The sequence below is a fragment of the Cebus imitator genome, unplaced genomic scaffold (assembly GCF_001604975.1).
Source record: "Cebus imitator isolate Cc_AM_T3 unplaced genomic scaffold, Cebus_imitator-1.0 Scaffold187, whole genome shotgun sequence".
Lineage (NCBI taxonomy): Eukaryota > Metazoa > Chordata > Mammalia > Primates > Cebidae > Cebus > Cebus imitator.
The window spans coordinates 3,956,606-3,974,001 of NW_016107502.1; the positions used below are offsets into that span (position 1 = coordinate 3,956,606).

At 41.2% G+C, this 17,396-nt stretch overlaps 1 protein-coding gene across 1 annotated transcript; it reads right to left on the minus strand.

The window, feature by feature from the left end:
- Positions 1 to 5,628: 5,628 nt before the first annotated feature.
- On the minus strand, positions 5,629 to 13,300 carry GALNT8 (polypeptide N-acetylgalactosaminyltransferase 8). The gene is given in 6 exon segments (XM_037744862.1): positions 5,629 to 5,714; positions 5,717 to 5,799; positions 6,395 to 6,592; positions 7,277 to 7,460; positions 12,516 to 12,619; positions 13,293 to 13,300. Coding segments are annotated over 6 exon segments (663 nt in total).
- Between the last annotated feature and the right edge of the window lie 4,096 nt (positions 13,301 to 17,396).

Genomic DNA, 17,396 nt, shown 5'->3' on the forward strand with positions numbered 1-17,396 from the left:
CACAGGGAGGGGAGCATCACACACTGGGGTCTGTCAGGGGGAAATAGTGGAGGGACAGTAGGGGGGGAGTTGGGGAGAGACAGCATGGGGAGAAATGCCAGATATAGGTGACGGGGAGGACGGCAGCAAATCACACTGCCACGTGTGTACCTATGCAATAATCTTGCATGTTCTTCACATGTACCCCAAAACCTAAAATGCATAAAAAAAAAATATATATATATATATATATATATATATATATATGCTCCTGAATGACTAGTGAATCAATGAATAAATCAAGAAGGAAATTGGAAAATATTTTGAAGCAAATGATAATGGAAATACAGCACACCAAAACCTATGGAATAAAGCAAAAACAGAATAAGAGGGTTGTTTATAGCTGTAAGTGCCTACATCAAAAAGCGTAAAAACTTTAAACAATCTAATGATGCATCTTAAAGAACTAAAAAAGCAAGAGCAAACCAAACCTAAAATTGTAATAGAAAATAACTAATAGAAACTATTTGTAAATTTTTCCTTTTGTTGCTACTGCTTTTGGCATATTTGTCATGAACTCTTCTTTGCCCATGCCTATGTCCTGAATGGTATTGCCTAGGTTGTCTTCTGGGGTTTTTATAGTTTTGGGTTTTACATTTAAATTTTTAATCCATCTAGAGTTAATTTTGTATATGGTGTAAAGAATGGGTCCAATTTCAATCTTCTGCATATGGCTAGCCAGTTATCCCAGCACAATTTATTGAATAGGAAATCCTTTCTCCATTGCTTGTTTTTGTCAGATTTGTTGAAGATCAGATAGTTGTAGGTGTGCAGTCTTATTTCTGGGTTCTCTATTCTGTTCCGTCAGTCTATGGGTCTGTTTTTGTACTAGTACCATGATGTTTTGGTTATTGTAGCTCTGTAGCATAGTTTGAAATGAGGTAGCTATTACTAAAAAGTCAAAAAACTGGCCAGGCATGGTGGCTTATGCCTGTAATCCCAGCACTTTGGAAAACTGAGGGAGGCAGATCACGAGGTCAGGAGTTTGAAACCAGTGTGGCCAACATGGTAAAACCCTGTCTCTACTAAAAATACAAAAATTAACTGGGTGTGGTGGCACATGCCTGTAATCCCAGCTACTCAGGAGGCTGAGGCAGGTGAATTGCTTGAACCTGGGAAACAGAGGTTACAGTGAGCCAACATCCCACCACTGCACTCCAACCTGGGTGACAGAGCAAGACCTCATATCAAAAAAAAAAAAAAAAGTTAAAAAATTACATGCTGGCAAGGTTGTAAAGAAAAAAGAATGCTTGTACACTGTTGATGGGAGTGTAAATTAGCTCAGCCATTGCAGAAGGCAGTGTGGTGATTCCCAAAGAGCTAAAGACAGACATACCATTCAACCCAGCAATCTCTTTACTGGATATCTACCAAAGGAACACAAATTATTCTATTATACCAACACATGCACGTGTATGTTCATTGTAGAACTCTTCACAATTGCAAAGACATGAAATCAACCTAAATGCCCATCAATGATAGACCAGATAAAGAACGTGGTGCATATACGTCATAGAATACTATGCAGCCATAAAAACTGAGATCATGTTCTTTGCAAGGACATGGATGCAGCTGGAGGCCATTATCCTTAGCAAACTAACATAGGAACAGAAAACCACATACCACATGTTCTTACTTTTAAGTGGAAACTAAATGATGAGAACACATGGACACAAAGAGGGGAACAACTCACACTGAGGCCTTTTGGAGGGTTGAGGGTGGGAGGAGGGAGAAGGTCAGGAAATAGTAACCAATGGGGACTAGGCTTAGTGCCTAGGTAATGAAATAATCTGTACAATAAACCCCCATGACACAAGTTTACCAATATACCAAACCTGCGCTAGTACCCTCAAACTTAAAATGAAAGTTAAAAAATAGAAAAGAAATAATAAAGATCAAAGCATAAATAAATAAAATTGTAATTAAAATACAAAAAAATCAAAGAAACAAAAAATTGGTTTTTTGAAAAGTTAAACAAAATTGACAAAGCTTTATCAAGGCTAAGAAAAAAAGAATATCTAAATAAACATAATCAGAAATGAAAAATTGCAACTGATACTGCAGAAATTCAAAGGATCATTAGTGGCTACTATAAGAAACTATATGCCAATAAATTGAGAAATCTAGGAGAAATGGACAAATTCCTAGACACATTGAACCTGGTTCAATGTTGTACCGGGAAAACAAAAATCCCAAACCTGAACAGACCAATAACAAATAATGAGATCAAAGATGTAAAAAAAAGTCTTCCAGTAAAGGAAAACCTGGGACCCAGTGGTTTCACTGCTGATTTCTACTGAACATATAAAGAAAAACTAATACCATCCTACTTAAACTTTTCCAAAATTAGAGAAAGAAATACTTTCAAACTCATTCTATGAGGCCAATATTACCCTGATATTAAAACCAGACAAAGACACATGAAAAGAAAAGAAAAGAAGACTATAGGCCAATATCTCTGATGAATATTGGCACAAAATATTAGCAAATTACTAGCAAACTGAATTCGAAAATACATTGGAAAGGTCATTCATCATGACCAAGTGGGATTTATCCTTGGGATGTAAAGATTGTTCAACATATGCAAATCAATCAATGTGAAACATCAGATCAACAGAATAAAGGACAAAAACCAGGTGATCATTTCAATTGATGCTGAAAAAGGATTCAATAAAGTTCAACATCTATTCACAATTTAAAACCTCTCAAAAAAACTAGGTATAGAAAAAAACATACCTTAACATAATAAAAGCCATATACAACAAACCCACAGCTAATATCACACTGAATAGGGAAAAACTGAAAGCCTTTCCTCTAAGATCTGGAACATGACAAAGATGCCCATTTTCACCACAGTTATTCAATGTACTACTGAAAGTCCTAGCTAGAGCAATCAGACAAGAAAAAGAAATAAAGGCATCCAAATTGGAATGGATGAAGTTCAAATCATCCTTGTTTGCAGATGGCATAATCTTTTATTGAAAAAAAACCTAAAGACTCCACACACACGCAAAGGAAAACTATTAGAACTGATAAATTCAGTGAAGTTGCAGGATGGAAAACCAACATACAAAAATCAATAGCATTTCTGTATGCCAATAGTGAACAATCTGAAAAGACATTTTTTAAAGTAACCCCATTTACAATAGCCACAAATAAAATTAAATGTCTAAGAATTAAGCAAAGCAGAAAAAAAAATCTCTATAATGAAAACTATAAAACAGTGATAAAAAACATTGAAGAGGACACCAAGAAATGGAAAGATATTCCATGTTCACGGATTGAAAAAATTAATATTATTAAAATGTCCATACTACCCAAAGCAATATACTAGCATAAAAACAGACACATAGACCAATGAACCAGAATAAGGAACCCAGAAACAAATCCATACACCCACAGTGAACTCATTTTTGACAAAGGTGCCAAGAACATACACTGGGGAAAAGACAGTCTCTTCAATAAATGGGGCTGGGAAAACTGAATATTTATATGCAGAAGAATGAAAGTAGGTCCATATCTCTCACCATATACAAAAATAAAATGAAAATCGGTTAAAGACTTAAATCTAAGACCTTAAATTATGAAACTACTATAAGAAAAAATGGGGGAAATCTCTAGGACACTGGTCTGGGCAAAGATTTCTTCATCAATACCCCACAAGCACAGGCATCCAATGCTAACATTGACAAACGGAATAACATCAAGTTTAAAAGCTTCTGCACAGCAAAAGATAAAATCAACAAAGTGAACAGACAACCCACAAAATGGGATAAAATATTTGCAAACCACTCATCTGACTAGGAATTAATAACCAGAATATGTAAGGAACTTAAACAACTCTATAGGTAAAAATAATCCAACCAAAAAGTGGGCAAAAGATTTGAATAGACATTTCTCAAAAGAAAACGTACAAATGGCAAACAGCCATGTGAAAAGATACTCAACATCACTGATCATCAGAGAAATGCAAATCAAAACTACAGTGAGATATCATCTCACTCCATTTAAAATGGCTTATATCCAAAAGATAGGCAATAACAAATGCTGGAGAGGATGTGGAGAAAGGGAACCCTCGTCCACTGTTGGTAGGAATGTAGATTAGTACAACCACTATGGAGAACAATTTGTAGCTTCCAAAAAAAAAAAAAAAAAAAAAAAAAACACTAAAAATTGAGCTACCATATGATCCAGCAATATCCCACTATTGGGTATATACCCAAAAGAAAGGGAATCGATATATCAAAGAGATAGCTGCACTCTTTTGTTTGTTGCAGCATCATTCACAACAGCCAAGATATGGAAGCAACCTAAGTGTCCGTCAACAGATGAATAGATAAAGAAAATGTAGTACATATACACAATATAGTACTATTCAGCTATAATAAGAAAGAATGAGGTTCTGTCGTTTGCAACAACATGGATGGAACTGGAGATCGTTATGTAAAGTGAAATAAGCCAGGCACAGAAAGAAAAACACTGTATTTCTCACTTACATTTGAAATTTAAAAGTCAAAACAACTGAACCCATGGACATAAAGAGCGGAAGGATGGTTACAAGGTTAGTTGGGGGAGATGGGGATGGTTAATGGGTACAAAAGTAGTAGTTACAAAGAATGAATAAGACAAATAAGACCTACGATTTGATGGCCCAATAGGATAACTATAGTTAATAATAATTTAATTTTGCATTTTAAAATAACTAAAAGGATATACTTGGATTGATTGTAACACAAATGATAAATGCTTGAGGGATGGATACCCCATTCTCCATGACATGATTATTATTCATTGCATGCCTGTATCAAAACATCACATGTATGCCCTAAATACATACACTTATACTCACAAAAAATTAAAATTAATTTTTTTTTAATTCGGGTTGTCCATTTGACCTAAACAAGCATGGGAAGTTGTCAGGAGCAGAAGAGAGGCATCACTGCTGAAGCATGAAGCCAGCATTTTTACAGACACACAGAAGTTGGTCGAACTAGCACTGGTTTGAGGATTTGTTTTTTCTTTTTCTTGCTTTTTTAATAGAGACAAGGTTTCACTATGTTGCTCAGGCCAGCCTCAAACTCTTGGGCTCAAGCGATCTGCCTGCCTCAGCCTCCCAAAGTGTTGGGATTGCAGGTGTGAGCCACCTTAACTGGCTGGGTTTGAGAATTTCAATGATATGATGATAAAAACCTGACTATTTGTCTTAGATTAGACTATATCTCAGCACACACTCAGGCCATCATGTCAGCTGCTCAGTACAGAAGCAGGTTGGCTGCCCACACATCTGCATTCCCTGAGCATGTTGCCCACTCCTGTTTCTGCTGTCTTTGGCCTTCTAGAAAGTTGTCTTCTCCAAGGTTGGTTTATCTCAGGAGATACTTGGAAAGAATCCAGAGTCCTCAAGTGAAATAGGGACATCTATTCAATCCCAACTTGACCGCTTCCCACCATACCTCCCAGATTATAAAGGCTGTATCAGGAGTGTCCACTCCAGAAGTCCCATTGCCCCCATCCTTGGTCCCATCACTTGGAAACATGAGACTGTATCCACCTTGAGTCTATTCCAGAATCCTAGAACAAGGGGTCCTTCTACCTTTCTATTTCCATTTCTACTTTGTCCCATAAAGTGAAAGGAAATGTATCCACCCTTAGGCTAAGTTCCATGTTCTCTCCTCACAGATGAGCATTCCACTATCCAGAGACCTGATCTCTCCCAGGAAGAGCCTGTTAGCAGCCAAGATGCCCAAGATTGAAGGACTCCTACAGAGCACACAGCAAGAGTCACTAATCTCTCCACAAGGAATGGAGGTGAGGGGTGGGATGCTCAATGATTACCTGGGCTTCAGAACTCTACCTAAGTCTATCCTTATCATGAAGGCCTTCCCTAAACCCTCAGGCTGAACTAAGTGCATGTAGCTTTCCCTGGCCCACTGTGTTATCATCACCCTTCTCAAAATATATTGAAATTACATCTTTTTCATCTAGATATCCTTACTTCATAGCCTGCTAATGCTTGAAATGGCCCAAATACTTTCCAAAATTTTAAATTTTGGAAAATTTTCATTTTAAAATAACTAAAAGAATTTTAAATTTTGGAGAGAATTTGGGCCAAGCATTAGCAGGCTATGAAGGCTTGATTTTTGCCTCAAAGTCCCTAAATAGCCCAATATGTCTGTAATTTCTTAACTGGGACAACTCATTGGAGTTTTTTTCCCTCTATCCCTTGTCCTTTACCTCAACCCCTCCCTTCCTTCCACCTCACCCCAATTACTACCACCACAGATAAACAAAATCCATGCAGTTCATCCCTGCCTTCCCAGACACTACCACGTTCCCTGAACCTGCTCAGACTTACTTCACTAGGGCAGTGACATCAGGCAGATCAATTCAGGCTTGTGGCAGTGCATTATGGAGGTGCCAGAGTTCCCAGTTAAACCCATCAACTGCCAGTTGATACTTACCCAGTTCAAAGGTGTCTAAATGAATGTTGTCAAACACAGGAGACACAATCACGGTGTGGTCTTCCTGAATCTGAGCCAAGATTGGCTCTGCCCTAGAAGAAGAGCATGCAGCAAGTTGCCCCAAGCACCTTGCCCTAACATTGAGCACCTCCTCCATTTAGGCTGTGCTAAGTTGTGAGTAGAACTCTCCAGAGTCCAGAGAATCTCTGTTCCTTTTGAGGTAGCCGAGGTTGCCAGCAGCCAACCCGTGTCAAGAGCAGGTTTGAAATTAGTACCCAAGGAGAACCCTCGGGCCATTGTGAAGCAGGATTATCAGTATTTATATTACTCCTTGAATTTACATTACCTCTTGGTTCGCCCTGTTTCCAAAATGATGCTTCTTTCCTGTCTGATTCTCCGCTTTCTCTAAAGAACATAGCTCACTTTACCATATCGTGTCATTTCAGGGCTGGGGAAAGATCTTTAAAATAAACAGAGGCTAATCTCTTCATCTTTACAGTTAAAGATACAATGTCTAGTTAAGTGAAGTGACGTATTCAAATTCACAAAGTATTTGACAAAGTCAGAGTTATGATCCAACTGTCAATACTCTCCACCATGCTACTTCTTCTAGCCAAGCAAAATGCCTGCATAAAAGCATGCTCTTTTGGAGTATCCCTTTGTTTAAGGTCTGGTGCTGACTTTCCCTATGTCCACAGTATCCTGTCTTGTGTTTAATACATGCCCAAGATCTCCTCTCTGCCCTTTCCAGAAGAATCAGCCTCCTTGAGCCTTACCATCCAACATTGACTTCAATGTGAGCACCCAAAATGACGACCACATCTGCTGTGGCAGCTTCCCAGCCACTGTTGAGGGCTTGAGCAAGACCTTTCCTCTCAGGGTGCCATATTATTTTCAGTAGTCCCGGATACTTCTGATTGTAAAGTTTAATCTTCTCATCCAAGTGTACCTTTAGTTCTCCTGTCAACCAAGTGCACACCTGTAAAAATCCTGAGTGCAATCATCAATGTGGTACAGAAGTTTTATACTATTCTATAATAGTGGCTGGACTACCTCCAGCATGAAATGGGCAATTCGAAGAGTCAACTAGAATAGTAGTATTTCCCCTGTGCCTGCCTCTCTTCTCCCTTCCGCCTGAAGTGTACTGTGATCATTCCTAATTTCCTTTCCCTCACAGTTAAACTATCTTAGAATGATAATACTGCTTACTACATGTCAGGCACTGTCACAGGTGCTTTTTAACATTGAGAAGTTCTTGAGAGAATGAGTAGGACAGAACTAGCCTAACTAAGATACAGAGGCTGATGGAAAACGCTGCGGGAAAGCCTGGAACATCTTCCTAACTAAACTCTCAAGACTTTCTGGAAAATCCATAAATGACTAAAATTGTTTTGTTTTAGATATTCCCAGTTGGCCTACTGAAGGACCAACTGGGACAGAATGCACAGATTAATCTCTTTGCCAGCTTCTGGCTAGTGAATTTAGGTCAAAAATTATGCAAACAAGATTCACTCTTCCTGGACTGTTTACAGGTGGTTTTCTTCCCTCTCTTCCCTCTCTTTTAATAAAGCTTGTCTACGGCTTTGCTCTTTGGCTCAGCCTACCGCTGACTTCCTCACGTGTAAGAAAACAACCTGAATGCAAATCACTGAGCGGCATGCAAAATATCTAACCAAATGACTCTGAGTTACTCATTGATAAAATCAATTAATTTAATTCTGAAAGAATCTCATGTGGTAGGCACTACAATATCCCCACTGTACAGATGAAGAAAGTGAGGCACAAAGAGTTTTAAAAACTTTTCCGAGTCACATATCTAGTAAGTGGCATGCCCTGGACATGAGCCTATGCTGTCTTTAGCTACCGGGACACATTGTCTCAAGAACGCTGTAAGTACCTGGTTGGGTTTATCAAGTCCTCCCTCCATCTCTCTCCCCATAGAATCTCATAGCCAAGGAATGAGATTCTTCCTGGCTCCTCTCTCAAAAGAAGAGCATATTTGTGAGATCTACAGTGCTCAAGACTTGGAATCATCACCTACGTGACTCTGGCAGTAAAACTTGCCCCATTTTAGATCTGCTGCAGTCAAGAGTGATTGTCTCAATTATTGAAGGTGCTAAACAGAGCCAGTAGGTCTAAGGCTGTTTGCTTCCTCTGGGAGTAAACTGGGGTAGCCAAGGTGGCCAGTCTGTATAACTAACCAGACACTACTTTTACTCAGTAATCCACAGGAGGTGCCACTGAACCTGAATATCTAGATTCTAATTTGATCACTACATAATTCTGTGTCACTTCCCATTAGATGTGTCTGTTTTCTCAACTTAAGAAGAAAGTACCATGATGGGCATGGTGGCTCATGCCTGTAATTCCAGCACTTTGGGAGGCCGAGACGGAGGATTGTCGGAGCCCAGGAGATCAAGACCATCCTGGGCAACAGAGTGAAACTCTGACTCTTTTTTAGAAAAAAAAAAAAAAAAAAAAAAAAAAAATAAAAATATATATATATAAGAAAAGTACCAGATATTCATGATCCTTCCAACTCCAAATTTTTACGATCGTCTATTCTGAGTCATCTCCTGAGAAATAATGTCTATCATATAGCACAAAAATTAAGGATGCCTCAACGGGTCTTCTGAAGACAACCTATGCTCCCTTCCCAACTTTGCCCTCCTACTGGACTCTTCCCCAAACTTGTTATTTCAAGCTGGTCAGCTCAGGGTGCTTCTGGATTCCTCATTTTTGTTCACACCATTCTTTCTGCACTCCCTAGTTCTCCACCCCAACCCAGTTTCTGAGTCTTCCTTCATTTCCTCTGCTGTCTCAAATCCTATGAAGCCTTCAAGTCCCAATGCAAGCCCATCTCCTCCAGGAAGCCCCCTTAGATCATCACACCCCCCTCTCTGTGCTTTCTGATGCTCACTGACAGTTCACTTGGTTGGTCACATTATTCTCCACACATTGACATATCTTTCCACAGATTGTCTTGCCTCATCAATTAAGATGGAAACTTCTTGAACTCTCTGACATCCTTTTCCCTGCCCAGTGCCTGGCTCATGGTAGAAACTCAGCATGTAGTTGTTGATTGTGTAATTTTCCTAAAATGAGGGAGAAAATACAGCATTCCACCCACCTTGATATAATTTCTAGCTTAGATCTCACCTGACATTTGAGTGGCATTTAACATTTGAGCTCAAAACATTTGAGTGATGTGAATAAAGCTTAGGGAAAGACAGAAAAGAGGCAAACCTCTGGCACCAGGTTGTGGCATTTCAAAAGTACTACAAATAATACCAAGATAGGCAATAGGTGAGGAGCAGAACACTAGCTAGCATGTAATGGGAACAGGCTCTCTCCTGAGCCCTTTGCACACATGATTTAATCCCAAAACTGGTCCTACCAGGTAGACACCATTATTTCCTGATGTTACAGATGCAGAAACTGAGGTGTGAAGTAGTTGAGTCAGTTGCCCCCAAATTCACATGGATAGTGAGTTTCTCTTTTGATATGCATAGTAAAGAGTTCCATTTATTTTCCCGTTTAACACAAAACAGATATTAGAGTTGTGCTCAGTGCAGGCCCAATTTGGCTGGTGTTTTCGTGGTTAATGAGAGAGACTCTCTAATTCCTGTCCCTGTAACACCAGAGAATGGCCGACAGTCCCCTCTTCTGTGACCATCCAAACAAATCATCTCTGTGGAAAACAAAAATGGGTTTCAGACCCAAAGAATGTGTTATGATGGAGTGCAATTTAGAACAATAAGAAAGCTTTCATTTTCTTTTTTTTTTCCTTTTTTTATTTTTTAGAGATGGAGTTTCACCATGTTGGCCAGGCTGGTCTTGAACTCCTGACCTCATGATCCACCCATCTCAGCCTCCCAAAGTGTTGGGATTACAGGCATGAGCCACCACGCCCAGCCTTGGTTTTGCTTTATGTGTCTACCCTGTGTTTGTAATCTTGCATTTTTTTAATTTTATTGTTCCACAGGAAAAAGTCCTAAATTAAGTCATATCTATACCCCATGGAACATAGAGGTATAAGCTCACTGATTTTTTTTTTTTTTTTTCACAGAAAAAGATATCATTCACAGTATTCCAGCTCAACCCTTGCATTTGCCTCGTGAAGACCCTGAGTCCCAAAGAGGTGAGGGGACTTGCCTAAGGTCGTCTCTGCCAGGGAGCAGAGCCAGTGTCTTCAGAAGCCCAGGGCAAAGGTCTTTCTAGTCAAGCTCCTGTTTTTGTCTCAGAAAACCGGATGTGCAACTTGCTAACAGTCTCCATGCCCAGAAATGAATGAAACCTGTCTCTTTTCTCTGGTTTTCAGTGGAATTTTACTCCAAGAATTGTACCTTCTTATTTTTTGTTTAGTTACATTGGAAGTACAAGAGAGGAAGATATGCAAAGGATGAAGGTAAGTATTTTTAGTGTGGAAGTCTAGAAAGGAAGGTTTAAGCAATCATTCTGTTTGTTCTCTCTCCTGAGAGACAGGCTGAAGGTACAATAACCTACCCTGTACTTACAGATCCCCAGAGAAGGAACATATTCTGCCTCCAAGGAGCTGCCACTTCATAGCCCTTATAGTCAGGAAATTTTTCCTTACTGCTAGCCCAAACCTCTACATTTTCGTAACTTAATTCTGCTCTCTTTTGTTTGTTGCACAGAATCAATAAAACTGAGAGCCAACACTTGGTGAGAGGCTACCACGTGCTCAATGCTTTACATAATTCATGTTTTGGGGTTTTTGGTTTCTGGTTTTGTTTTGGTTTTGGTTTGGGGGTTTTTTTGAGATGGAGTCTCACTTGGTCACCCAGGCTGGAGTGCAATGGCACACTCAAGGCTCACTACAACCTCTGCCTCTTGGGTTAAAGTGATTCTCTTGCCTCAGCCTCCCGAGTAGCTGGGATTACAGGTGCACAGCACCACGCCCGGCTAATTTTTATATTTTTAGTAGAGACGGGGTTTCACCATGTTGGTCAGACTGGTCTCAAGCCTCGTGATGCACCCGCCTCAGTCTCCCAAAGTGCTGGATTACAGGCATGAGCCACTGCACCCAGCCCATAGTATTATAAAAGGAACATAGTGTTTAGAACTAGGGCTCAGGACTCTGAAGTTTATGGTCAAATTTCAATTCTGTCACTTACCAGCTGCGGGATATTGAACGAGTTCCTTGATCAGTCCATGCCTTAGTTTTGTGCATCTGTGTAATGGGTCAAAAAGTGGTTCCTTCCTCATATTGTTGTTGTAATGATTAAAATAGTTAATACATATAAGGTGCTTAGAACAAGCAATGTTAGCTGCCATGATGATCTCATTTAATTCTCACTATAGTTCATAAAACAGTCATTGTCAACATTCATATTTTGTGTGTAAGAAAACCAGAGCATGAGGAAGTTGAGTTACCCAAGGATATAACACTTATAAAAAAGAAGCCTGGATTATAAACTCAAAAAATGAGGACTGAGGTCCACTGTCTTCCACGTCTCTTCCTTGGGTGGGCTAGATTCAGGGCAGGGGGCACCCTGTGGGCAAGAGCGGTTGCCATTTTGAAGAGTCACCACCCAAAGCTCTGTTTTCTCCAGGCTTAGTGATCCAGGAAGAGTGGTCTATTTCTCATAAGGAGCAACTCTAAGTCCCTTCCTGGCATCTAGGGTCCTCCTCTAGACTCTGTTTCACCCGACAGTCTCCTTCGTGGTGACTGGGAGGGGCGCAGGTAGATTTGGAGGCACACAGCCCTGGCCTAACTCCCAGCTCTGCCACTGGCTTGCAGTCCAATTTAAGCATGCTGTGTGATCTCTCAAAGTCTTAGTTTCCTCATCTGTGTAATTGAGATAATTATCCTCTGTCTTGACTTTGTGAAGATTAAATGTGACTAGCACAAATAGACCCTCAACTAATAATCTTTTTATTTTCCCTACAAGAGAAACCCAGGGTGTCCTAAACTGTAAGCCAAACCTCTTTCCAGCCAAGAACAGATGACAAGTGATGATTTTTACAATTATTCTTTATCATGTTGCTCACCATTTGAGTTGAAATCATCCACTAAGATTATTTCCTTCAACAATCGAGATGGTGTCCGGTTGATAATACTGGTGATGGCCCGTTGTATAACAGACAGAGCTACTCTTTGGGGATTTTCATATTTCTTTGTTTTAATTGATGAATAATAATTTTGTATATTTGTGGGGTACAGTGTGATGTTTTGATATATGTGTCCATTGAGGAAAGACGAAATCAAGTCAACCAACATATCTGTCATCTCACCAACTTCTTTTTTTGGCAGTAAGAATGTTAAAAATCTATTACTTAGTAATTTCAAAATATGTAACTGTGGTCACCATGCAGTTTTAGATCATTAACACATATTACTCTGGTCTAACTAAGTTTACAAACTTTGCTCAGCATCTCTCCTTTCTTCATTCCTTCCCTTCCACTTCCCAGCCTCCGGAAACCACCTTTTTCCTGTTTCTATGACAATGATTTTTTTTATATTATTTCCAGGACATTTTCTTCCAGGCTTCTTCCCTGTGCTTGTTTTTGCTGTTGTTTGTTTGTTTTTGTATTCTAACACACTCACAGCTTTAAATTCTGTTTCTTTAACAATTAACCGTGGATCTTTGCCAATTCACATTTTTTTCGTGTTGCCACATAATTGTCAGTAAGTGAACATTTCACATTCTCTCAGCCCTCCTTTTTATAACAGGCAGAACGGGGTATATTCTTGTTTAATTCACATGCACAGCGCTTGACTTTTGGTGCGTTTAACGTTTCTCCCGCTCCCAACACCCGAGCCAATACGTGGCCATCTTGAACTAGCATCCACTTGGTGAGTGAGGAGCTGCTTTGTCTCACTGGCACACTCTTAGATTTCTTTTGCAGGTACCGAGTTTTGGAGATGAAAAAGATCAGACAAGGAAAGAGGATGAACTTAACAGGCAAGTACGGGTATATACAGTCGCTTTTCCCCAGCTACTTAACTTGGTGTCTGACAACCTATTGCACTGGGCCTGTTACTCTAGGGCCAAATCCAACCCACCACCTGTTTGTGTTAAGAGTTTTACTGCCACAGCCATGCCCGGTCTATACGTTGTCTACACTGCTTTTATGTGAGAACATCAGAGGTGAGTACAGTTGACCTTTGAACAACTTGGGGGTTAGAGGACACCGACCCCCGTACAATCAAAAATCCATATCGAACTTTTTGTTCCTTCTGAGACAGAGTCTGTTTCTGTCACCCAGGCTGGAGTGCAGTGGGGCCAGGCTGGTCTTGAACTCCTAGCTTCAAGTGATCTACCCACCTCGGCCTCTCAACGTGGTGTAATTACAGGTGTAAGCCACCACTCCTGGCCCTATGTATAACTTTTGACTCCCTAAAACCTAACCACTGATAGCCTGCTGTTGACCAGAAGCCTTAGTAATAACAATCAATTGATTAATATACAGGCGTAAAGCCACCATGCCTGGCCCCACATAGAACTTCTGACTCCCTAGAGCCTAACCACTGATAGCCTACTGTTGACCAAAAACCTTATCAATAACAAACAGCTGATTAATACATACTTTGTATATGTACTATATACTGTACTCTCTATATACTTTACAATAAAATAAGCTAGAGAAAAGAAACTTGAAAAAATAAGAGGCCAGGCACGGCAGCTCACACCTGTAATCCCAACACTTTGGGAGGCTGTAGTGGGCAGATCATCTGAGGTCAGGAGTTTGAGACCAGCCTGGCCAACATGGTGAAACCCTCGCCTACAAAAATTAGCTAGGCATAGCGGGCAACTGTAAGCTCAGCTGGTCGGGAAGCTGAGGCAGGAGAATCACTTGATCCTGGGAGGCGGAGGTTGCCGTGAGCTAAGATCACGCCATTGCACTCCAGCCTGGATGACTTGAACGAAACTCTCTCTCAAAAAAAAATAAGGAAGAGATAATCTAATTACTCTTCACTAAGGGGAAGTAGATCATCTTAAAAGCCTTCCTTGTTGTTTTTATTTTGAGTAGACTGAAGGGACAGGAAGAGAAGGGGTTGGTCTTGCTGTTTCCAGACTGGCAGAGGTGAAAGAAAGTCCATGTATAAGTGGAATCCGCACAGTTGAGACCGCATTGCAGAAGTGTCAGCTCTATTTGCAACAGATTCCACAGAGCCTACCACGACTAAAACATGCATTATCGGACCCTTTAGAGGAAAACTTCCTGCCCCCCTGGCCTGGAGTATCACTGGCCAAGCCTTAAGGTAGGTTAAGGAAAGGATTTAAACTCCCAACCCATGAGCCTTCCAAGCAAAACTCGGCTCTAAAAGCTCAGGATTTGTTTTTCCATCTTGGAAAATCAACAGTCACTTTGATTTTAGCTCTGTATTTCAGCGAGAAACCTTTTTTCTTTGAAGAAAAACTTGTTTAGAATTAGAAGGAAAGAAACAAGAAGTACTAACCACGTTTGTTAGTTCTCATGTAAACCCGTTCCAGGTAGGTCACCACTTAACCACTAAATAGAAGCTTTTCTCCTGCGAAAAGTGACCTGTTAGTAAAGACTAGAAACCATCATTTATCGTGTTTTCTTTTGTGAATAGTTTCGGTGTTTGTGTCCCTTTTGTGAGATTCAAGTTTTCTTCCCTGAGAATTGCATCCGCCTGACACGAGCAGTGCTTGTGGCCTCTTGGTGCCCTGCCTTCCCCTCTCTTTCAGTGTGGATGACCCACTTTCTGGTGCTCCAGAACCTGATGCAGAGCACGCTGGCCCTCTCAGACAGTCAGATGAAGTCCTACCCGTCATTCCAGGTGGGTACCGGCTGCTCGGCAGCTCAGTGGGGACACGGGCGCTTCCAAGGCCGGGCTCGAGAGGTGCTGGCCCCTGCTGGTCTCCACCGTGGGCTAGCAGGAGCTGATTCTCCCAACATGCCAGCCCACACATCTTTCGACTTTATTTTTTTATCATTGTTTTTATTTTTATTTCTTTGTATTTATTGTGTATGTTTATGGCATATCAAACTAGAGGATTTGATATATGTATACATTGCAGAATAATCACCACAATCAAGCTGATTAGCACATCCATCACCCAACATAGCACCTTATGATCTCTCCTCCTGGCACATTTCAGGTGTACAGCATCAGATTGTCACCTGTCATTACCAAGCTGTGAGGGGAGCTCCAGGGCTCAGCATCTCATAGAACTGAAGCTTTGCAACCCTTGGCCAGCTTCTCCTCATCTTTCTCTATAGTCTCTAAAGCATGGGAATGGGATCCAGTGACCTCCACAATCCCTCCCAGAGCTGAAGTTGTTAAGTCTAACATTTAAGACAGAAAATGAAGCAGGAGAGGAAATGAGGTGTGGCAAAAGAACTGAGAATGTAATTGAGCTCTATGGCGTAGCTTTTCAGGTCATCACTTGCGAATGCCAAGATATTCTGGTCACGGGAGGTCACTGGGTGGAAAAGCTGCCTTTCCTGTGGACAGTGAGTCATCTATCTCCCGAGGACACAGGTCCGCAAGGCTACTCTAGTACAGAAGGAAGATGAGAGTGAGGAAGGGAAATGGTATCCCACCCCGGGTGGAGCCTAGGAAGTCAGTGCTCTTACTACTCTTTTACAAATGTGGACACTTGAGGTTCAGAGAAGTTAAATCATACGCCTGAGACCACACAGCTCAGTCATCACCCAGGACCCCAACAGAGAGGTGCTGAGGGGCCCCAGCCAGTGCTACCCAGGGCCTCATACTCCCCCAAGTCATCGCAAAAGTGAATTCTAAGAAGGACCCATTCATTGTGCATTTCATCTCTAAGCCTAAAAATCTGCTCCTGGCTTACATTAACAAGTCTACCTGATTGGAAATATGAGGGAAAAAAAATAAGAAAACAAAGGGACTTTTCTAGTCCCACTGATGAGTTTGGATGGGTGAGGACCCGATGGTTAGGGCACCTAGGAGTCCACTGAGAGATCTTATAGCATGTGGAGCCCAAGCCCCACCCTCAGAGACTCCAGCTAGGAGCAGCAGAGTAGGGCCCTGACAAGAGTGTGCCACCGCCCCCAGTCCTGAAGGGGCTCATGGGCCAGCCTTGCAGAAACAGCGGTGTCAACTCTGCCGGGGCACCCCATGTGCTTATTGCATTCCCAGGCGCGTGCTTGTCACTTCGGCCACAGTGGGGCAGGGAGGGAAATGGAGGGAGGAAACGGGGGAAATGGAGCTGGCTCAAGAAAATGCTCTGCTTCAGAGCAGCACCCTGGCCCTAGTCTTAGCTGTGGCCAGGCCTCAGCACACCCAAGACTGAGTGTGCATGTGAGCTCTTCTGTTTCAGTCATCACCTGGAAGGTCTCTGTACCTCCTGCACAGACACATGGGACCATCAATCAGAGAGACCCAAGAAATGTCCTATATGCTTACCATGCTTCGTGTTTTATTTCCTCGTGCCTGTTTTACACATCCGGCCAAGGGTACACATTTTGAAGTAGAAGGCTAGTATCAGTGCCATGTACCCCTCTGCCACCCCAACATTTTGTAGATGAAGAAAGCAAAGTCCTGTCTGAGCCTGAACTTGCAGAGAAAATCATACATAGTATCGGGTAGAAGTTTCAAGTAAACAGTCCACAGATCACATTTTGTTGGTCTCACACTTGTTTAAAAGGAAAAAAACAATTTTATTTTCAAATTAACTTCCAACATTGCACGTAGGAGTCCAAATTTCTGACTTCTGGCTTTGGGGTGGTCCTTCCAGCTCTTCTGCTCATTAGTGGCTCAGAGCTGGAGGGGACTTTGGGGATTTTTTTAAATTGCATTTTAGATTTGGGGGTACATGTGAAGAACATGCAAGATTGTTGCATAGGTACACACATGGCAGTGTGATTTGCTGCCTTCCTCCCCATCACCTATATCTGGCATTTCTCCCCATGCTATCTCTCCCCAAC